The following is a 16,985-nucleotide window of genomic DNA, read 5'->3' on the forward strand; positions in this document are numbered from 1 at the left end:
CTCTGCTGCTCACAGCCAAACACGTCCCCTGGCAGAGAGAAGGAAATAACCCGAGGAGAATGAAAAGAGAGAAGAGGGGGTATAAGGAACCTTTCATCTCCCTGTGTCAATTTCACCTGAGTTCTTTATGAGAATTAATCAAAGAAAAAGCGATCGAAGGATTTATAGCTGCTTGCATGCTCCAGCGCTTATTTTCCTGTGCTGTTCAGTCATGAGTTTACTGCTCTCACAGCAGAAAATCATCCAAATGGAACACCAGAAGAATTTCTTTTTGATCTGGATGACAAATGTCTTTGGTCACTCTCAACACCTACAGCATTTTTACCCCAAGGATGAGACTTAGTTATAGTTGGTTTGTTACCATGCTTCTTCTAAAACATGGCATCTATTTAAAATAGTCAAAGCGATGACTTGATGGTCTTTTGAGAGCATTTAATTAAGGCTTTTCGGTTCTTAGCATGATGGATGAAATGAACAGGGAGGGGCAGTAACACGTTACTTCCGATTACTTTTTAACGAGTAACGAGTAAAGTAAGGGATTACTATTCCAAAAACGGTAATTAGATTACCGTTACTTTCCCGTAGCAACGCTGTGTTACTGCGTTACTAAAACCGTGGGTTTTTTTTGCGAGAATGTCTCACGACAGTGACGTAAGCGAGTGCGACATTCGTGATAACAGCTGTGTGCAGATCAACAATGGATCACATATCGATTGTGGGAGAGAGTATGAGCGTGCAGCGTTTAAAGCGTGGAAGTACTGACCTTACTTTGAGTTTGATTCCAAGGTTCAAGGTTCAAGGTTCTTTATTATTTGTCACATGCATAGTTATACAAGTATAACACACAGTGAAATGTAGCCTAACACGCTCCTCGACATGTGCAAAAATTGGGGGGGGGTAGAGGAAGAACATATATATATATATATATATACACACATATAGTATATACACTGGGTGAATGTGCAGTAGTAGCAGCAAGCAGGTGAATTCTGTACATTAATATGAATAGACATCTGACTATTTTACAGGATAGACAATATAAACATATTTAAAATTAAAGGAATTGAAATGTACATTGTGCCTTGGTTTAGTGTCTGGAAGAGTCCTGTCTCAGTCAATTATAGATGATGTGAGAGGGCGGGTGTGTGTGTTTAGGGCACGGATGGCTTGGGGATAGAAGCTCCTCTTGAGTCTCTCTGTCCTTGCCCGGAAGATGCGGAACCTTCTACCAGATTGCAGAAGTTGGAACAGTTTGTTGCCTGGATGGGACGGGTCCTTCAGTATCTGCGCTGCTCTAGTCCGGCATCTCCTGGTGTAGGTGTCCTGAAGCGGGGGGAGAGCAATCCTGCAGCAGCGTTCTGCTGTACGGATCACTCTCTGGAGAGCCTTTTGGTCCTTCACACAGCTGTTCCCAAACCACGATGTCATGTTCTGTGTGAGGATGCTCTCCACAGCGCCTGTATAGAAAATCCTGAGGATCTTTGGAGAGACCCTGAACTTCCTCAGTTGTCGTAGGTGATACAGGCGCTGCCTAGCCTTTTTGGTCTGGACCTGAATGTGGGCAGCCCATGTCAGGTCTGAGGAGATGTGGACACCAAGATACTTGAAGGACTGCACCCTCTCCACTGGAGCTCCATTGATGATAATGGGCTTGTAGTCTCTGTGCTGACCCCTTCTGAAGTCCACCACCAGCTCCTTGGTCTTGCTGACGTTCAGCTGGAGGTGGTTGTCCTGGCACCACGATGCCAGATTCTTCACTTCATCCATGTAGGCCGCCTCATCGTTGTTGGAGATGGCACCCAACACCGTCAGCAAACTTCACAATGGTGTTGGAGCCACCATAGTCTGCAGGGCACTATTGTGTTCCATAAAAAGTGACAAAAACATTAGCGTCCGTTGTGCGTTAGAAGAAAACTTCTTTTTACAGCGAAAAACCCCCCCTAAACTTCCAAACAAGCACCGAGTGCGCTACCACGTAATGGGAAATTCACAGAGAAACTCGTGGATTCTTCAACTGACCGCTGCGGCACACCTGCACCAGGGTAAACCTCCGCCTACCCCACTCCTGCTTTCCAGGTGAAAATAGAGCAACAGGACGGCTAGTCTTTGATTTTATTTATTTTCTGCTGTGTTTTACTTGCATCTATTTGAAAGAATGAGTGTAAACACATAAAAATATTTTATTTTGTGTGCTGCAATGTGCAGAAAATAGGTTTAAATGTTAAACAAATTTCTTCCAGTCAGTGAATGTTGCATATAATTAAATTTTTGCTTGATGCATAAAGTTAAAAGATTAAAACTGATAAAACAAGTTTTAAAAAGAGCTTTTGAAAATAAGTAATCAGTAAAGTAATGGGATGACGTTTTGGGGGGAGGAATCAGTAATTAGTTACTGATTACTTTTTTCAAGTAACTTGACCAACACTGGAAATGAACCATGAATTGTAAGGACAAAAACTCTTCTCAATTCAGAAAGAAACAAAGATTTATCTTTACATGAGAAGCAGGTAATTGAGAGAGAGGGAGACATCTTTACTTATATTACAAGACCTTTACCACTTTAAAACATCCATCTGAATGCTGCTATTCTCTCACTTATATCAAGTTCAGTAAATCAGGTGAATGCAGAAAGATGAAAATGTATTATCTGAATTAATACTTGGGAGCAAATCACCAAGTAAATTTCTTCAGACCACCAGGTGAGGGAACAGGTAAGTGACTTGTTTACAGGAACTTCGTGGGGATTTCTGCCATAGTAGAGAACAGGTTAAAGTGGGCCCAAGTTAGTATCATTATTGTAGCTTGAATTATTTTGTAATCCTGACTGGTTAGCTTAATTGTTGGTCTTTCATTAACAGACTGCAGGTAAGAAGCGTGCAGGAAAGTACAGGTGAGGTTATTTTGGAGGACTGTGCCAACAGACTCCTTTAAGAGTAAACACTAGAAAACTTGATTATTGCTGCAGAGTAGGGAACAATCTGGATAAGTGTGAAGGTTTGAGCTGATCTTTTTATTGGGGGTCGGCCAACCAGCTTAAAGGTGCATTACCACCACCTACTGGACTGGAGCACTTAACAGGGTTAAGGGTTTCCAGAGGACACGAAATTATGCTCGCAACCCGCCAGGACCTTGGCAGTTTAAAAGTAAAGCAACTTGGTTGACCTTTAAAGGAAAAAAAATGACAACAACCACAACTGTGTTTACAGGGAAATATGCACATAATCTGAGGACTGTACTGGAATGCAGAAATCATTTTTTATTTTATAATTTCATTATTGAAGAACTGTGACATTCACATGGTTTGCCGAACACAATCTCAGCTTAGTACGTTAAACCACTCGCGCCACATTTTCGTTCTTTTTTTCCACGGTAAGTACTAGTAAAAGGAAGTATGTCAAATCTAATTTTTATTTAAGATAAAATCCTCTCAGTACTTCCATTATTTCCCTTAAAACCATTATTTGAAAGAAACTGTATAAAAACTACTAAAAAAAACCTCTGTGTTGTGCACTTCTAGTATACCATACTAGTAAAAAAAAGAAGAACAGAACAGAACAGAAATGAAACATTCAAACAAGCCAATTGCAAAACAGCTGCAACAATGTAAGGATGTAAACAAAAGCAAAATGCACTGATTCACAAATCATTTAACTACATTTAACTCCATGTTTAACTACGACAGGCCAAAGACAACAAAACACAATCTCAAATTACCACGTAATTCTTTCAGGTTTAAAAAAGAAAAGACCGTTATTAATCTTCTCTTCTCTCTTAGTCACCTTCCAAAAAAAAGTTGATCAAAGCAACCTTTTCACCTCCAGGGAGGAAATACTGTTAATTCCACTTTCCTGCACAAGCACCTGTCACTCATCTCGTTGTGATTAAGGTGACATCTTTAGCCTGAGGCAGAGGCGATTAGACGCCATGAAGACTGGAAGAGGAGGAGTGGCTGGTTAAAGTTTGATCTGCAGTACAACTTTGAAAGCTGCCTTTAATGAGGTCTCATCAAATTTAATTTCTATTTTGGGGGTTTCTTCCTGTTATAGGTCATTAATGTTTGCCATGCAGATCATATACATCTCCTAAAGCAGAGAAGCATCAAAGAAATATTACATTTGAAGTAATTTGCACCAATACAGCTGCCTAATATTGTGTGGGTGCAATATTGTGTAGGGTGGCAGTTTGTACTCTCCACAGATGATCTGTTATGGTGCATCTCGGGGATGTTTTAGATTGGAGTTTGAAGGTTGGATCAATACCTTGGGCTCTTTGTTACTAGTGAGAGGTCAAAGTGTCTGATTCATCTATTGCATCTGCATGTTGTGCATGATAAGGCACGTTGTGCCTTATCATAGAATGAATATGACTTGAGTTTAACTATTACATGACTTTTGTCATGTAATAGTTCGTGTATCTTCTAAATGCACTCTCCTCCCAGGGCATCAAATTTTGTTGCGTTTGTTGCTAAAGAGAAATGCTCAAAGTTTCCTTTGGTATCGGTACCTTGATGCACTCCTCACAGGATGCTGCATGCTAACAGCTTTGTCATAAAGTAGTAAATGATCATGATATGGACTCAAATGTGCTTTACAAGATTTAGCCTGTATGTTGAGAATACAAATACGTAACTATAAATAAATGTGACAAATATTTCGGAACAAGCATATGAGACCCATGTCAACATTTTCTGTGCATCACAGCACCATAGCCAAAGAAAACCTTGTGCAAATATCTAAGACAGCCAGCAGCTTTGTCACAATGGCTGGATTTGAAACCTTGGGAATGAGAATAGGCTGCTCTTTCAAACATGTACACACACCTTTTTTAAACAGGTCATTTTCAGCCCTGTGCAGTAAAGTAGCTCTTCCATCCTGGACCACAACATATACCAGAGAGACAACAATGAAAGCAAAGCCCGGCTCCCTCGTTCCTCTTTGACTTTCGTTTTGGAAACAACAGCTCCTCATCTCCTGTGCCCTTTTCCCTGGCTCTTCACCTTGTTCTCCTCAGTAGCTGTAGAAACAGATGGGCCACTTACACTATTGAATAGCCACTGCAACACTCTCATTGTGGTGCATGATGGTTTTTAGTTGTCTGCCCAATTAGCATATATGTAAAAGCTCTGACTGTTAACTTTTACATGAGGCAGTAATTAACACCAGTGAGCTTCATGTTCACAGTTATTATGAAATCTGGACTTTGTGCCCTGAATCATTCCCAAAATTAAACAAAACATTACCCGACTGCATATATTAATACCTCTTTAGATAGCTAAATAAAAAGTGCTATATTTATTGTAACTCCCAATGTATGCATGAGTCAAAACCTTTGATAGTCTGGGCAAATCCACCAATCCATGTAAATGCAGAGCATTTGTCCAAAAGTTGCAAGGTTTTTGAATCAATCTCATAACCTTCAACTATCAAAACTAGTTTAATGTATTACACCGCATGTGTTAGGGTAATATCTGATAAGTGATTCAGAATATCAGATCTAATGAATTCACGCCACCGTCGTGTTGCCTCATGACCTAGAAATGCCAGCAGCTGCAGTCGTGGTTTATACTTCATTTCCATCTGTTTGCATTTGCGTTTATACATTTTGTGGCAATACTGTGTTACAAAACTGTCCAAGTGACCAAATCATTTCCTGATTGTTACATTATGTAAAAAGTGTAAGATGAAATGATTTGTATGTTTTGTTTTTCTGCATTTCAGGCCACTAGAAGAGAATATTTAATCACTGGTTTTCTCTGTATCATCTCACAGAAATTATAAATGGTGCAAAAGTTATACAAATACAGGCCATTTACCATTACCATTACCATTTACCATTTTACCATGGTGCAAAAGTTTAAGCAAATCTTCAGAAATTTTAATGCATTAGGGAAATTAGCGTTAGGCAGTCTAACCCTTTGATAATTCAAGCTGTGCCATCCAATAAATGTTACAGGGAGTACAGTGGACGTGCTAAAAGAGGACTTCCAGGTAGTGATCGAAAAATAACAACCAGATACAAGATGTCTGACATGCTCGAGAATATGACCTTGAACAAGAAATCAACAAAACTGAATCTGGTAGTATTTTGTTTCATACTGGAATTTTGTTCATACTATGAAGGTGTTTTTGTTTTATATTCTACAATGATTCTGAGAAATCATCCATCCATCCTACTTGCAGGGATAGAAACATCTTTCCTCTCGCCGGCCACCTCCTTCAGCTCTTCAGGGGGGAACACAGTGGCTTTTGATCCATACATGATTTTAGAACTAGATCAGAACTGAAGGCAGGAGTTTTAGCAGTGATACCCAGACCACCCTCTTGGGTCTCCTCCCAGTGGAACATGCTCGGAACATCTTACCTAGCATCCTAGTCAGATGCCTGAACCATGTCACCGGACTGCTGGCTTTACGCTCCCCCTTCAGAGGAAATTCATTTCTCTCTCTCATTTTTTTAAATTCACTACTGAGGGTTTGTGACCACACATGAGGGTAGGAATGTAGATTGACCAGTATATATACAGCTTTGTTTTTACATTCAGCTCAACAGATCAGTACAAAGTCTACATTGTACAGTAGGTGACATTGTACCTGTCTATTTGTCTATCTCCCTCACCACTTATCCAGGGTGGACACTCCACTTCACTGACAAGGAATCACCTCAGATTTTGAGGTGTCACTTTGCCACAAACCATCTGAGTGTCAGCATTCGACAAAGGCAGCAGAACCAGAAAGCTATCATCAGAAAGAAGAGATAAGATCCTGAAACACTGAACCACACACACTCCATTCTTCAGCCCTGCCTACAGAATGCATCTGACGTATTGCTGGCAGTGCAGACCGAGCTCTCACATTCAGCCTGCAACGGTGGGCCAGATACTCCATACTCCCAAAGCAACCTCCATAGGACACTCCAAGGTATGTAGTCAAGTCCACAAAACACACGAAGACCGAATGGGTAAACTCCCACAAACCTTCAAATACCCTTGAGAGGATAAAAAGTGGGCCTAATGTTACATGACCAGGATGAAAACTACATTTTTCTTTCAAATTGAAGGTTAGACTAATGGATGGACTCTCCTCCCCAGTACCCTGGCACTGACCTTCTCAGGGAGGCTCATAGGTGTGAAGTTGGAATACACCGCCTGGTCACACTTCCTGAAAAAAGGAACAACTAGCTCTGTCTGTTTGCTTACTTTCTAACACACAAGATAAGTGAACTCCAACACTAACAAAGCAATAAATCATAAATATTGATCATGCAGTGACCTGTCACAAGTGATTTTAATATTCTAACGATAGGATGTGCTGTTTTCAATTCCAATTCACAATGCACACAGAATTATGCCCGTTGGCATATTGTTGGAAGGTTTTTTGTGCAAAAACACTGTTTTATGCAGGGCCGTTGCTGAATGCATCAACTCTGCATCTGCTTTTTGATATTCTGGTATTGAAATTGTTTTCTCATAGATTTTGTTTCTATGTATGCAATTTAATCTCTTCTCTTCCAAGAAATAGGGCAGGTGCCTCCAACCAGCAATCATTTAAAAATCTTAGTCTTTTCAAGACAACTGTAATAAAAGGCAGCGGCAGTGTGAAATATGCAGGCTTTCATAGTTGAGAGCCTCATTTGTATGTTGACTGCGAGAACCTAGACAACTCTGAGGGGGCAGCCTTAGTTATTTGGTCACTGTACTAACCAAGCCTAACAGAAGCACCACACGTATTCCGGTCCTCATAAAAGATTTGTAAAACCAGCCGTGGAGAATTTCCAAACTAGACTGTATTGTTTGTATAATGCTCATATTCCTACCCTTGCACAGGATGTTAACATAATACTACAAGCTGTTAATAATGGAATAGTATGAAATCTCATCACCTCCATGAATTCAGTGTGTAAACAATGTGTCATGTTGCCACCAGTGGCCACAAACTACAAATTTCCAAACTAGTCAAAGTTCTTTTGGGAGTTTTTGTACATTTCCGAGAGTTTTTCCAACATATAGACATGTCGTGTATTCTGGGTTCAGCAACTGAATGTGGTTCCTGTTTGCTGGCTATTTTGTATTGTATAATTACTCGTGTGTGCATACCAGGCAAATACTACCGCATCAAATAATCATTGAATGACAGCTTTTATTGTACACCTACACGTTGTTCTTGTGTACAGGTATTTTGTGTATGCGTATATAGGTAGCTTTTTTCTGTGTTTTGGCCTTTTGTGCACAAATAAAAAGTGTTTTACATCCCTGAAGTGGAGCTTTTGAAAAACTAGTTTATTTCTGTGTTGAGATGTGGAAAACAAAGATTATGTCTTGCAGTGCCTTCATCTCATTTTTTGATGTCAGATTTTGTACCATGTTATTGCTTGCAGGCCACTGCTTGTTATACTGACATCTAGAGCTTTTGCAATGGTTTTGACAGGACTTTTTATGGTGGGATTTCATGTGGACTGAGATATTTTGTCAACATGAAAGCAGAAAATCCTCTTTTTAAAAAATACCTGTGTAGTTGCAGATGTAGCCCTAGTCTTTGGTTCATAAATACTTCAAAGGTTTTTCTTGAATCACTTGAATTCTTCAATGTTGTCTGGATGTCATTGCTAAACTTTTTAGGGAGAGAAGCATGCAAAAATTGTTTCTTGTTTTCTTTTTAACCATTACAATAAAAAATAAGAATATTGATCTTGATTGAAAAATGAGTAAGAACATCACAAAAGGTGAGCAAGGATTCAAAAGCTAATCTGATTTAAACCACGAGCTTCTTGCATCCCATCTTCATCAGTAGGGTAAAATGAACCTGTCTAACAGTCTAAACCCAGCTCACGCTCCCTATTAGTGGGTGAACAATCCAACGCTTGAATTCTGCTTCACAATGATAGGAAGAGCCGACATCGAAGGATCAAAAAGTGACGTCGCTATGAACGCTTGGCCGCCACAAGCCAGTTATCCCTGTGATAACTTTTCTGAAACCTCCAGCTTAAAACCCCCAAAGTCAAAAGGATCGTGAGGCCCCGCTTTCACGTCTGCATTCACACTGCTGCACCAAGGGAGGTTCCTGTCCTCCCTGAGCTCGCCTTAGGACACCTGCGTTACAGTTTGACAGGTGTACCCCCCCATTCAAACTCCCCACCAGCCACTGTCCCCGGAGCGGGTCACGCCCGGCGGGTGCTGGGCGCTTGACACCAGAAGCGAGAGCCGTCTTGGGGCTCGCCTCCCTGCCTCACCGGGTAAGTGAAAAAACTTTATGATTAAAATATCCAAGAGTAGGGAACGAATGAGATTTCGTAATGGTAGTCTGTGTATCTTCAGAAGTTGTGTGGCTATCAGTTCATCACACTTTGTGACCAATCAATCATATGTCACTGAATTCCAAAAAACCATTTTTTAAAAATGTATCTTTGATGTCTTATTGTACTAATCTGATCATCTGTTTGAATGGATCTCTAACATAAACTTTGTGTTGCCTCCTCAGTCTGTTTGTCCTTTATTCCTGTTTAGTGTTTCTCTTTTCACCTTTTGTTTCTGAAACTTTTGCTTTAACCAATAAAGGCTCATCTTTTAATCTGAATTTTCATCTTCATCTACACTAATCCATGACACATAATGCTGTCGTTTAGAGAATCTTGGATGAAAAGAGAAAGGACAAAAAGAAAGTTTTTTTCTATATTTTTGTCCAGATCACTCATCAATACTGAGTAATCTAAGTTCATCTTGATTATTTACTACTTAAATGTACAATATTTACATGTCTAAGCCATTGGTCTTTCTAATCACTGAAAGCCAGCCACTCAATTAGCACCTAAGCATTTCTTTAATAAGTGTGTCAGTGAATCAGGGAATCATTTAATTCACTTGTTGAATTATGATCAAGACTGACTTGAGTATTGTGTGTTTCTATAGCTTGCAAGCATCTCCCCCCTTTTATTTCATCCCTTGAATATTTTCAGCTTTCTTCTGTGTCTTCGCTAACAAAGGCCATCACTCAGTTTAAAATAGAGTCACACCAGAGTGACAGAATGTGGGCGTCTAGTGGCTGCACTGGTTTGATTTCTGCTTCACCAAGCCAGACACCATCAGACAAAAACGGTCTTGTTTTCCTAAAACGTGTGTTTGACTGGTATTCACTTCACTTGTGAATCGCCCTGATTTAGCTTTGCGAAAACGTCAGGTTTAGAAGTGAAAAAGGTTTTGGTTGCTACACCAGGTTTCCTTTGATTCTGACTCACAAGTTAAAGCTTTGATGATTTTCTTTGAATGTCAGCAAACCTCATGCTGGCAGATTTTCCTCATCTCTCACACACATACACACATATGCAAAGAAACAGGCTTTTGCACATAAATGAAATGGTTTCTAAAAAAAATGTGTTTCACTTGAAGCATTTCATAAACGGTACAAATTTGAAAATCATTTGAAAATTCTTTAAAGGTTTAGAGCACATTGGTGGCAGTTTTGGATTCAAATTTAAACTTAAAGTGGGAAATATTTCTAACAAGTTCAGGCATAAAGTAATATTTTTAATCACACATTAAAAAATTCCATTATTATTAATTCAGACTTGAAAAGAAGTTCCTGACTATATTCATAAAGTTTAAATAAAATTATTTTTTAATAAGGGCGCCACCAAAAGTGCTGGGAACAGGTCCTGTATTTAAGTTTTGATGATTTTTATATGAAGCAAATTTCATTAAATTATCAAATTTTGTCTAATTAATAATTCATTTTCCTACTGAAGAGCACCTGTTGCCAAGGTTACCTTAGAAATCAAAGGAAGAGTGAAAGAGACAAAGACATGAGAGAGCGGGGGAGCAACAGCACCCGTTCCCTGCATAATAAGTAGAAGAGTCTTTTTTATGACAGTCCTTACCAGGAAAAAACAACATTATTAGTATCTTGTGTAAATGCATGAAAGTCTTGATACTGATTACCATCTTGATGTGCAAATAATTCTAGTATCGCTACATGATGTCAGCTTTTGTGAAATGAGATGGAAACTGAGGCGTACCCTGTAACTATAAATAAATTTGTCACTTAAGATAAAGTGTTTTTCAAATATAAGTATTGTTGTTCTCACCAGGTGTGATGCCCCAGTGTATTCTGCCCTGTCTCTTTGTTTCTGTGCAGGTCCCTTCAGGTGGAGTGCATCAGTGCACCTTGGAGCACCTGTCCATTCTCCCTGCACCATCGTTGGTTGGCTTGTTGATTAGGTTTGGCCCAACTGATAAGACTGACTCATTGTGTGTGTTTTTTTTAGATAAAGTTATCTACTTTACTTGCAAATCCACGCCTCTCCTGTCATTTTTTTATGTCTAATGAGTCGGTCCATGACAAGTAGAAAGGTAGAGATGCATCATTTTTACACTGACTTGCCTTATAGTTAATGGGCACTGCTTTTGGAGAGATTCTGCGTGTGTGTGTGTGTGGGGGGGGGGGTTCACATAATTGCCTCTGCTTCAGTGGCTTAATTGAAGCCAGGTGTCTTTGAGTAGTGCACCCCTATTCTGGTCTATTTATGCCACTCTCGTCATTCTGGGGTACGTGATGCCAATATACCAGTATCAGTATCAAACATCCTTTTCTGGTATCTAATTACAGGTAGGGGTGGGCTCAGCCAAATGACCTGTCGTCTTGCCCACCCAGTCAAAAGTAAAAAAATTGTTTTCCAAATGGAAAAAGCAGCACAGAAAGTACAAGCACCCTTTTCTAACCTCTGACTGGGTTGGTAGCATACAGCCAAATCCAATCTCTCCTCGGACTCACCTTATTAGAATCAGAGGTACAAACACGCAGAGGTCAAAAGAAACAGATTGCTGTGTCTCAGTGTGCACAGGTGATCAACTATGAACCCAAAGCAACAATCAAACCACACACACACACACACACACACACACACACACACACACACACACACACACACACACACACACACACACACACACAGAGAGACAGAATACATGTGTAGATCTTGATTCCTTCACTGGCTGTTGTTCCATCATCACAAAGCTTCTGGACAGAGATCATGTACACAAGTGGCAAACTCTGATCAGGAACTCAGAGTCAGTTAAACAAAAAGGTTCATTAAAAAAAAAGGTTTATTTTTGAGATATGATGAGTTTCTAGACTAGTCGGTAACTATTATCACGATATTTCCCAGCCTTAAAGGGAGCTCTTCTCTGAGCCCTTGGTACTTCTCAAGCTTCCCGTATTCCTTTTCCGTACTCCTTCTCCATATCCTATTCATGTAACTCCTTCCGCTGGGGATACTTGCATAGTAGCATTCCAACAGCGCCCTGTTCTCATCTCTTGCCCACTTGTGCCAGGAGCCCACTTCTCATCACTGTGTCCTGGTTCCTCAACACCTAACACGGACCATATTAATCCAGGCGATGTCTGAGTCTATACGGCTTCAGTTTTCTCTCTCTCCCTCATATCTAAAGTTAGCATGGGGGTCTAGCCTTACCGGATACAGTCGAACTCCTGACTTAAGTTCCAAAGGCGTGCCGAGTTAGATTAGTTAGCTATTTTAAATTGGTGAGTGTGAACTGTTGTGTTAGTCTTGCGATAGTTTGGCGACCTGCTCAAGTCCACCCTGCTACCTTGAATTTGATAGGCGGGAGATAATTGATGGATAGTGTTTATCGATTGTGATGAAGTATCCTGGGCAGCAAAACTTAAGATTCCAAGAAAAAAATATACAGAAAACTATTTTCTTGGAGAAATTCCTCTTCTGAGACCCCTGAGTGCTTAAATTCAAAGAATTGAGTTTCACACCTTCAGATGATGTCCATACTCCCCTGGAGTGTTCACAAAGGTCAAAACAGCAGACATCTTTGTGTTACTGAAGAAACAGACACGTTTGTACAGTGTACAAATCTCTGAAAGTCACAGCAACATGTTGACTGGCCTCTGTCTGTGCATGGGTCTGTGCCAAATGCCAAGAAACCATCCGTACTGGGAAAATGAAACAAGCTGTCCCATTGTGGCAGGTAGCCATTTTCAGACCCTATTGGCATGTCGACATTTCACTCACAACCTTTGAGGAGAAATGGGTCTGTGTTCTTATGGGTTAATACAAAGCTCACTGAACTTACATAAAAAGTCTTGGAAAACACAAACCTCAGAAGGGGGGAACTAATAAAACACAAGACCAAGAAAGAAAAAAAACAAGCAGAAGAGGGGGATGATAAATGCACAGATATTTGAACACAGATAAAACTAATGAGGATGAGGTAGACTGAAAGAAACTCAAAGACAAACGGGGGGTGCCACAGAGAAAAGTATAAGTCACAGGAAAATGGGCGGAAAAACCAAACCACAAAAGCAAAATAAGTAAAAGCCAAAGGAAAAAACATAAATGAGACCAGAACAGTGAATTCAGCTTTCTTGGCACACTTTGAGCTGGATCTGGCAGACAGCTTTGAGATGCGCACGAATGGGAGATTGACATCTGAAAAATCTGCAGAAAGTATATGACGGAATCATGTCAACATGGAGCAGAACCTCAAAGATTTATTCCCAAAATCTTTGGGGAATCCACAAAGACACAGAGACCGACTGAGAGCAGAGGGAGGTTCTACCCAGTATTAGTATAGCAACAAAGTGCTTGTTAGTGTATTTTTCTAACCACGAGTTGCTAATAGTCATATATGCCACATTTTCCTGTTCGCTCTTACTAAGAACTCCCTTTGAAATGATGCCATGTCTCTTTGTGTGTTTGTCAAAAGTGGAGAGGGAAAGACAGCAGACGCAGCATCTAAGAATAAGATAAGATAAGATAAGATAAGATAGAACTTCATTAATCCCTCGGGTGGGTTCCTCTGGGAAATTCGATTTCCAAAAAGCACAGCACCGACAGAAGTTACAGAGTTATACACACACACATATATATAAATACAGAGACAATATAAATAAAATATACGAAGGGGATAAATAGAATAAATAGGAATAAAAATAAAAATACAAGCACAGCAATAAGCACAGCACAGCAAGAGCAACAGGAAACCCTTGACTGACAGAAAGGAAGGCTGTGAGCTGGAGACAGTATCATTGATTCCAATGCTTTTGATAGTGTGCTATCAAAATGCTTTTGATAGTTAGCTATCAAAAGCATAGCATAGCTTTTGGACCTTGAAATCAAGCTGTGACCAATAGGTCCCTATGTAAATTATAAATATACAAACACGGTTATCAGTCTGTGATCAGCCAGCAGATCAGAGAGCTCAAAAGAGGATGGAGCCCTTCCCCCTTCAGGCTGTAACATACTGATCTCTTGTCAGACAGCTTATGGATTTTCTGTTTCAATCCTGACATGAGAACTGAGTGATTCCTTTTAATTACACGTATATGTTAGAAAAATCAGGACAAATCTGAATCCCTTCACCCGTCACGCAGCTTTTAAGTTTGTTTCCCTACATGTTGTTGTGTAACGCGTTGATTGATGGTGCAGGTGTGACCGTGGCTCGAGCCTGTTACACACATCCACTACACATCCACACATACAAACACCACCCACCGCTTCTTGTTTGAGGTGTTTGTCTCCCAGCCCGTTAAAGGGCGCTGTGGGTGATAAAAGCTCAGGCGCACTTAAGTGGCCGCGCCTGAAAAGGAGCGCACCTCTCCGGAGCGCACGGTGGAGGGGCGGGTCTAACGGGACAGAGCATCTCTTCTCCTCATTCATTCGCAAAGTGTCTCTCTCAGACTAGAAAGTAGATTACTTACAGAAATTACCCCCTTGCCTTACCTTCATGCGCGCAGACTGTGGAGACATCCGTACGCCTTCGCCTCTCCAGATGAGTGAAAAGCACCGAGACCGGATGGTTCCCTCCCAAGGTACAAACTTCTGACTGGTGCAAACTTCGCGGCTCATCCCGGTATGATAATTTCCAACTTGAGCCTGAGCTGCGCGCACTGTCCCGAGGGAGTAGCCCGCAGCACTGAGGCGACGGACGCGTACGAGGAGGTATCCGGTTCCCTGCCCCCTCCGTCCCTGAGCCCGACTGGGCACCTTGTGGTGGCGGTGTGCCTGGGCTTCATCGGCACTTTCGGGTTTCTCAGTAACTTCCTGGTGCTCACGCTGTTCTGCCGGTACCGGGCTCTGCGCACGCCCATGAATCTCATGCTGGTGAGCATCTCCGCGAGCGACCTGCTGGTTAGTCTGCTGGGGACTCCGTTCAGCTTCGCAGCCAGCACCCAGGGGCGGTGGTTGATCGGACGCGCTGGGTGCGTTTGGTATGGGTTCGTTAACTCATGTTTGGGTAAGAATATTTATTATTATAATTATTAATAATTTATTATTTTTATAATTATTTTAATTAATATGTTTCATTGGAGAATGAATGGCCAAAACAACAGAAGTATTTCTTTTAATTTCTTTTAATGTCTAATCTTCGCTTTCCTTTTATTTCCCCTCAACAAAAATCGAAATACTTATTGCATCGTATTCTGTTGCCTGTCAGACCGGGTCTGTTTATAATTTCATACAATTTTCGTCTTTTCCCAACAAATTTAGCCTGTGTGAAAATCTCATGTCATCATCATTTTTATCCAAAGCTGTTTCACAGGCAAAATTAAATGGCAGCTTGCAATGCATTCCTCGACTGCAGCAATGGGCAACAGAAATTCGGCATGATTAACAGCTTAATTTTCCAGGTAATTTCATAAAACGATTAATATTAATTAAAGGTAATTCGAGTTTTGTTATGAAGGCATCATCTGATGGTGGTGTGCTTCCAAACTTCCCTTACAGGGACATAAATAATGCGATCTGGTGAAGAGGACTCTGTAGCTAGATTTTTTATTTTCATTTTTTTGCAGGGAGAAGATGATTGGCGTTGAAAAGATGAACGCTAAAATAAACATAAAACATGGAAAAAGCATTTCTGATCGCATTATGCAATAAATCTGCTCTTGTAAGGCTCTTATCTGGATCCTCAGAGGTCTTGTCTCAGATTTGTGCGCACAGGACTGTTGACAGAGCTGGGATCAAACCAGTGAGCTTTCGGTTTCGGGGCAATCACTGTAATTACTGTCTGGGATTGATTGATTGATGTCAGCCCCATGTTCACAAACCAAAGAATCCTGATTTTCTACCCACTGGAGCGATGAAAACCAGGGAAGAACACCAGGATGATTGGGAGGTGATCCTGCTGTGCCAGACTTTTTTCTCTCCCCTGAATGCAGATGTTCTTCTTTTGCACTAAAGGGACTTTCAAGTTTTAAGTGAACAATCAGCCTGCCCATAGACTTGAATACAGACCTGTCTTCACCTGTAAAGAGAGAGAACAAAAATGTCACTATAAAACCAGTTGTTTTCTCTAAGGAGTCTTGACAGCAAAGTTTGAGTGCTATTAAATGTGATGTTTCATTTGTGAAGTCTGAATTTGCAAGAATGTGCTGTTCCCCTTAATTTATGTGGTTTGTCTGTGGAGTTTGGAGTGAAGTTTGGGAAGATTTTGGCAGTTTTCTCTTTACACCTTGACTTGAACATAGATGTAGTAAGCTGTTGCCGTTTCATCTGTGGAGTCTGAACTTGCTGTAAAGTTAAGTACGCTGCTGTTGCTCTTTATTTAGCTGTTTTCATGGTGGAGCCTGGACTTTCAGGGAGGTGCACTGAGATGTTGTTGCTCTTAAATCTCTTCTCACTTAGAAGTTTGGAATTCAAGCAGTGTAAGGTGCAGCAGGATGTTGCTGTCACCTCTAAATATATTGTTTTACCTTCTGAGTCTGCACTTGGAGGAAGGTGCAGTACAATATTGCACTTGACTCAGCCATTTTATGAGTAGTCTAGTGTGATATAAGGTGCTCTACGGTGGTATTGTTTTCTCTTTGGAGTCAGGACGGTTTAGTGAAGTCAGTTGTCAAATCTCTTAAATTAAATTACTTTTTTATGGAGTCTGTCACTCTTAAATCTGCCGTTTTCTCTTTGGAGTCCTGACCTGCAGCATAGTTTCTCCCCCCTCAAACCACTTTCAATCTGGCCTGTGTTTTC

General features: G+C 40.7%; 1 protein-coding gene across 1 annotated transcript in view; it reads left to right on the forward strand.

The window, feature by feature from the left end:
* Positions 1-14,733: 14,733 nt before the first annotated feature.
* The window catches only part of tmtopsb (teleost multiple tissue opsin b), a 51,847-nt gene continuing 49,595 nt past the window's right edge, over positions 14,734-16,985 (forward strand). Inside the window, exon 1 of the mRNA XM_085286751.1 lies at positions 14,734-15,252. Coding sequence (XP_085142877.1) covers positions 14,871-15,252 — 382 coding nt within the window. The 5' untranslated portion in view covers positions 14,734-14,870. The remainder of the gene's footprint in view (positions 15,253-16,985) is intronic.

The sequence above is a fragment of the Mchenga conophoros genome, linkage group LG9 (assembly GCF_057382185.1).
Source record: "Mchenga conophoros isolate Kocher_MC1m ecotype Shallow Benthic linkage group LG9, M_conophoros_male_GT1.1, whole genome shotgun sequence".
NCBI classification, from domain to species: domain Eukaryota; kingdom Metazoa; phylum Chordata; class Actinopteri; order Cichliformes; family Cichlidae; genus Mchenga; species Mchenga conophoros.